The 6,792-nt window shown below is 53.7% G+C and overlaps 1 protein-coding gene across 1 annotated transcript in view; it reads left to right on the top strand.

Annotated features, from left to right (window-relative positions):
- PCDH1 (protocadherin 1) overlaps positions 1 to 6,792 on the top strand; it is a 22,080-nt gene that overhangs the window by 12,934 nt on the left and 2,354 nt on the right. Inside the window, exons 4-6 of the mRNA XM_010850402.1 lie at positions 12 to 229; positions 5,549 to 5,768; positions 6,709 to 6,747. Of these exons, the coding sequence (XP_010848704.1) occupies positions 12 to 229; positions 5,549 to 5,768; positions 6,709 to 6,734 (464 nt within the window). The 3' untranslated portion in view covers positions 6,735 to 6,747. The remainder of the gene's footprint in view (positions 1 to 11; positions 230 to 5,548; positions 5,769 to 6,708; positions 6,748 to 6,792) is intronic.

Genomic DNA, 6,792 nt, shown 5'->3' with positions numbered 1-6,792 from the left:
CCACCCCCCAGGCAGCCCTGACCTGGGTCGCCACTATCGCTCTAATTCCCCACTGCCTTCCATCCAGTTGCAGCCCCAGTCGCCCTCCGCCTCCAAGAAGCACCAGGTGGTGCAGGAACTGCCGCCTGCAAACACATTCGTGGGCACCGGGGACACGACGTCCACGGGCTCTGAGCAGTACTCCGACTACAGCTACCGCACCAACCCCCCCAAATACCCCAGCAAGCAGGTAGGCCAGCCCTTGAGGCTCAGCACGCCCCAGCCCCCACCCCACCCCTACCATGGGGCCATCTGGACCGAGGTGTGGGAGTGACGGAGCTGGTGTCTTGAACCTGCTCTGCTCACCAGCCCAAGGCAATGGTGGGAGGTGGAACCAAACGTCAGGGAACGCTGGGACCGGCAATGACCCTGCTGCCTCACCCAGGCTTGGAGGGCTGGGCCCAGTGAAAATGGAGGGTGCGTTCTGTGTCCCCCCACCCACTGCCCCTCCCCACTGGGAGAGGCCTGTGGTTTGTTACATCCTGGGACAGGACCAGATGCTGGGTGCTGCAGGTGGGGGCTGATGGGCAGGGGAGCAGAAGGGTTTGGAGGCAGAAGCGTGGAGGGAAATGGAGACTTAAGTCTCCTTCAAACCTGGATCTCTGTCTGAGACCAGCCATGGGTGCTTCTCTGAAGGGGAAACAGGGAGACCTGGGCCCTGGTGGGTAACCAGGTGGGGACTCTGTCAGGGAGGGGGGCCCCCCTTTGTGCCTTCTCTGTGTACTGTGTGTTACCCTCTTCCCCACCCCAGACTCCTGGGCTGGGCCCCCCATTCCTCTTCCCCCATCCCAAACACTTCCCCCTGATAATAAAGTTCTCTATTTTTGGAGTTTTGGTTTCTTATTTTCCTGGAAGTGAGAGAAGAAGTGAGAGAGACTGGAAACAAACCTTTGTCTGGAGGTCCTGCCTCAGTGTCCCCATCCCTGCTCTTTGTCCCTCCCCATGTCCCAGACCTGCACCTCTCTGCCAACCGTATCTTAATTGATCACCTTCTCCCCCACCAACCCATGACCATGACCGAGTCCATGTCTGGGTGAAGCACCCTTCAAAAAGAAGTGTGTCCAGCAGTGTATCCCTCTCCTCGTGGTTTTTAGTGGTTTTTTTTAAACAATATTTATTTCTTTAGGCTGGGCCAGGTCTTAGTTGTAGCATGTGGGATCTAGTTCCCTGAGCAGGAGTCGAATCCCGGGCCCCTTGCATTGAGAGCACAGAGTCTTGCCCACTGTACTACCAGGGAAGTCCACCTCCCCTCATGTTTGTGAGGCCTCCCTGGGAATGATGCCCTTCATCAAGAAAGCGGGTGGAGAGACACCCAAGTCCTGACCTTTCTCCACTGACTAAGACTTGACCTTTCCCCTCTGTGCAGACTGAGCAGTTCCCAATAGAGCTCAGACCAGAGCAGCTGGTAGAGGTAGGTGGAGTGCAGTCTGGCTGCCTCAGGTAAAGGCACAGAACCTTTTAATTATACTAGGCAACTTCCCTAGAGGCAAGATCTTCCCAAGTCCCTTTCCCAGCCTCTTCATCCCTGTACCACTCAACACGCAGCAATTAGCCTGTTTTGCCCTGTCTTCCCACCAGGGTCACCAGCCTGGGCTGCCGGGAGGGCGGGCCCAGGGAGAGGGGAGGGAATCCTCCAGTGCAGTGGGCCGACCTGCTCTGTGTCCCCGGACCTGGGCTGAGGCACCCTAGATGGCCCTCTCCCTTCCCTTCCTTCAGCTCCTTGCTCTGGCCACCCTTAGCTGCTAGCTCTCATTCACTCTCTCTCTCTCCGTCTCTCACTTCTTGCTCTCCTGGGTCTGCCCTGTCGCTGGCTGTGCCCAAGGAGGAGGCTAAAGTCAGAGTGAGGGGACTCAGGTCCTGGGGGAGTCTCTGAGGCCAGAGGCAACCTGTGTCCATGGTAACTGAAGAGGCTTGAGACACTCCCAGGAGGTCCAAGGCGCCAGCTCTCTATTCTGATTCGGTCCACAAACTCCCCAACGCCCTGGAGCACCCCCAAAGTGAAAATCCTGGGGGTTTTGGAGGAGTGGGGCATGGGGAAGTGAAATCTGGTTTCATCTCATTTCTCCTGGACGAATAAGCATCTCTCGGGTGGCCTCCGGCAGCTCCTGACCAATCATCCTTTCTCTCTTGTTCCTCTCCTTGCTGCCGCTGCCTCTCCCTCATTCTTCTGTTCCTGTAGCTCTTTCATCTCTTTTTCTTTTCCGAAGTCTGAGGGATTATCCTTTACTCGGCTCCAGACCAACCCAGGGATGGAGCCACACTGCACATTTGAACATAACCAAGTCATGATACCGCTGTTATCATCAAAACACATAGGCTGAATCCCTACTGTGTGCTTAGCACTGTGCTAGACCCTGAGGGAAAAATGGTCATATTTCTACAAGACATACAAGTGAAAAGATGAGGCAGTTGAGAATCTTGGTGTTGCTTCTCGCCAGTGAGAATGCCACGTAGAAAAGCTTTTCCCAACTTGTTCTGCCACTACTCGCTTTCTTTTTTTTTTTTTTTGAGTCCTTACCAGGTGCAACGTACCATGCTAAGCATTTTATGTGAATTAGCTCATTCAACGCTCATAACTCTTTGTGAGTAGGTCATTTTACAGAAATGAAAACCAGGTAGCGATGGAGTCAAATTCAAATCATCACAAGATCTGGTTGCCAGAGTCTGCTATTTTCCATTATGCACTTTTTGACTAAGTTCAGATTAACCTAATAAAGGCTCTACAAAGTTCTGCAAGAAGGGAGAAACTGTTAAGCTTTGTATAACTCTGGGTTTTCCACATTTATTTGACCATGGTGTCCCCTCCCTTTCTTTGAGGCATGTAGTATGAGAAGACATGGGAGTGGGCTCCTGAGAGGGAAATGTGCACCTGAACCAGCTCTTCATGAAGTGAGGAGCAGGAGATGGACGGGAGGCTGAGCCAGTCCCTGAGGCAGGAGTGAGTGTCAACAAGCTGGAGGCAGGGAGAGGGCAGAGAGGGGACTCTGAACGGAATGGAGGATGGAGTGGGGAGCTGAAACAGGAGATTGGAAGGTGTAGGCTATAGAGGACATAGATGCCTTGTCAAAAGTTCCTTAGAGAAAATAGGAGCCCCTGAAAGCTCTTGAATTTGGGGTGAACTGAGTTTTAGAAAGTTCACTGGAGTGTATGATGGATTTAAGTTGGTAGAGGTGAAGGTACAGGACTGAACCCCTAAGGTCTAGGCAAGGATGGTGGCGAAGGGAATAATGGATGGATGGATCAGGCTGACGTTCTGGAGAAAAGACCCACGGGACTCAAGGAATAATTGGATGTGGGGTAGGGGTGGGGAGTGAGGGGAGAGCTACCAAGATTTCCAGATAGATACCATCCTTCTGAGTCTGGATAAGGGGGATAATGGTAAGATCATTGCCCATGCAGAAGCTGACTGAAGAAAAAGAATTTGGTTTCAGGCACGTTGAATCTGAAGGGTCCATGGGGACACCAACTAGAAATATCCAGGAAGTGTCTAGAACTTCTGGACTGGGGTGTTTGAGACAGATTTTGGACATAGGCTTTTAAGATTTATTTATTTATTGGCCACACTGCACAGCATGTGGGATCTTAGTTCCTCAACCAGGGACTGAAGCTGCGCCTCCTGCAGTGGAAGTGTGGGATCTTAACCAATGGACTGCCGGGAAGTCCCTAGACTTTTTAAAATTTGATAGTCATAGAACTATAGGGAATATTTAGTATTGAGTATGACCCAACCCTCCATTTTAAAGAAAAGCATCATAGAAAAAGACCAAGTAATGTGTATTCCAGGAGGCAGGATTGCAGCTTGGATTACCAGGCACAGGTTCTGCAGGGACGGAGAGCTGCTGGCTAATGTCTAAAAAGAAAACTGTGAAGAAAAAAACATTTGATAGCCGGGCTACTCTGTGCCTCCCAGAGCTCCTGGAACCTATCGTCAGGTCAGTTTGGGAGATCTTGTCTGTTATCACCCAGACCTTTCAGTGTTTTGGATCCCGACATGGATCTCAAGAAGGGTTGCCTGTGCCTGAAGATGGAGTGGGAGGCAGGGTGGGCAGGCAGCTCCCTGTGCTGACGCCCTCCCCCACCCCAGCTGCCTTGAATGGGACACAAATTGTCTATGGTATCAGGAGGGTGGGTCTGCAAACCTGGACCACCTTCCATCTCAATAACCTCCTATTGAGAGTTTTAAGAACAAAGCAGCACAAAGTCAGAGGATTAGAGGGAACCTGGAGACTCATCAGCAGGGGCCTGGGCATGGGCTGCTCCCACCCCTGGCCTCCAGGGGCCCTTGGTCTTCACCCTCCACAACTCCTAATTTCTGGTTGGTAGGAGAACCAGTGGTAGTCCCAGGTGGGTGTTTGGGTGCTTGGTTGGTTGTGCCAAGTTCCAGGCTGAGGTTGCCAGGTTCCTGGGATGATCATTAACCCATGGCAGGCAGACGGAGCTGCTGGCTGGGAGCAGCCTGTCACTTTTGCACTCCCCCGACCCCAGCTCCCAGTCTAAATCCTGAATCCACCAAGCCGGCAGCCCCTCCCAGAAGCTCCTTCCTGTTTCCTAGAAGGAGTCTCCATCTGAAGCCAGTCTTCTGAATCCCTGATGGATGCCGCCTCCCCCTCCTATGCCCAGGTCCTCCTGGGCCCTGCCCTCTCCAGTAATACTGTTTCCTGATATGGAGGGCTGGGGAGTTTCCATTGTTCTGCCACCCCACCCCCAAGGTGCCCTGATTTGTTATCAGGCTCCTTTTCCTTCTTCCTTCCCACCTTTTTCCACTCCCAGGCCTCTCTGAAGGGGAACAAGTGGGGACAGGGGCTGAGTGGGAGAGGACTCAGCAGGGAGTCCTGCCTATGGCATTACAGACCAGGGGGCATTGCAGACCAGGGGTGAGGAACAGAAGCTCAGAAAGCCGTTAGCAACCCCACTGGATGGAGGCAGTAGGAAGTTATGGAGCAATGAAACAGGTGAGGAGCTGGAGTCTGGAAGCTGCTATTTGGAAATTAGGGAACTGTTCTGGTATTGGTGAGCTGTTTTGGAATGAGGAGTGTGTCCTGCTTTCAGGGAGCTGTTCTAGAAACTGGAGGCTTGCTGGTGTTTAGAGGCTATGCTGGAATTAGGGGAGTTGGCTGGTATTGTGCTATTTTGGTGTTGGCTGTCTGGAATGAGAGAGGCTGTGCCAATACTGGGAAGCTGTGCTCTAACAAGTGGTTGTACTGGATTAGGCTTATCGTTGCTGGCCTGGGGGCTATCATAACACTGGGGCCTGTGCTGTGTTAGGACTTCCAGTGTGTGGTCCTGGCTGTCCTGGGAGCTGTCCTAGAATGAAGGGCAGTCCTCTGTGAAGGTGTCTGCTTTCTGGGGGGCTGTGCTGTGCTGGGGGGCTGGGCCTCTTCTTGGTTGCTGCTGAGGCCTAGAGGACTAGAAGCTCTGGGTGTAGGCTTGGCTGGGGCTGCAGCCTGGTGTGGTGGTGGGCCCGTGGGGCAGGCTGGCCGGCCAGCAGTGACATTTCCTCTCCCCGCAGTTACCTCACCGCCGCGTCACCTTCTCCGCCACCAGCCAGGCTCAGGAGCTCCAGGACCCGTCCCAGCATAGTTACTACGATAGTGGCCTGGAGGAGTCTGAGACGCCATCCAGCAAGTCGTCGTCAGGGCCCCGACTGGGTCCCCTGGCTCTGCCTGAGGATCACTATGAGCGCACCACCCCTGATGGCAGCATAGGAGAGATGGAGCACCCCGAGAACGGTGAGGGGAGTTGGCATGGTCGGGCACCCCAGGAATGAGTAGAAGCCTGAAAATGATGACAAGACCTTACAAAACAGCCTCCATCTCTTGAGCTCTTCTGTGGTCAGCAGTGATCACTGTGCAGAGTGCTTTCTGGCATATATTCATTGAATCTGCATAACCACTCTGATTTGAGATCTTTATTGTGCCCACTTTACAGTGGAGAAAACTGAGGCGCAGAGAGGTTGAGTCACTTATCCAAAGTCATATACAGGAAGTGACAAAGCTGGGAAGGATTCAAACCCAGGCTTCTCTGATTCCAAAGACTTTGCATTTAGTACTACTCTATATTGCTTCCTGGGAACAGGGACCCCAAGAATGGGGGCTAGAGGGCTCAGACAGTGGTGAGGGAGCCTTGAGGCAATCTTTTGATGTAATGAGGGTCAGAGGTACTTGAGGATGCTCAAGGGACCCTGGATGCTCTAAGGAGCCCAGAGAAGGGTGTGATGGTCCCCGGGGGAGCAGGAGATGGTTTGGCTGAGGAGAGGAGTGGTGGGGCTGGGAAGGGGAAAGTCTTGTCTGGGAGAGGCTTGGAGAGTGATGGCAGAAGTGAGGTCTGGGCAGGAGCAGTATGGGGACAGATGGGGGATGTGTTGTCAGAATGTATGGATGCAGTGCGTGTCTGTGTGAAGGCATCTGTGGTGGCCCACAGTGGGGAGCCTAAATCAGCTTGCCCTTGGGATAGACAGACTCTCCAGCTTGGAGCTTTCCTCAGGTCTCGCCCCCTCCCTCAAGCCGAAGTCCCAAAGCCCCCCAAAAGATGAAAGGTTCCACACCTCACCCCGCGGGCACAGGTTGTTGTCTGACCTCCCAGGCCCCAGGTCTCAGAGTGTCCTCTCTCCCCACCCTGCCCGTCCATGCGCGATCTCACGCCCGTCTCGTCCTTTTTGTGCCCGCGCAGAGCCGGCTGGCAGGAGCAGGCCCTGAGGCGGACTGCCAGGTATGTGGGAGCTGCTCTGGGGTCTGGGGTCTGTGGGACTCGGCC

This window comes from Bison bison, unplaced genomic scaffold, assembly GCF_000754665.1.
Source record: "Bison bison bison isolate TAMUID 2011002044 unplaced genomic scaffold, Bison_UMD1.0 scf7180017864291, whole genome shotgun sequence".
Lineage (NCBI taxonomy): Eukaryota > Metazoa > Chordata > Mammalia > Artiodactyla > Bovidae > Bison > Bison bison.
This window is presented reverse-complemented; position numbering and strand designations above follow the sequence as displayed.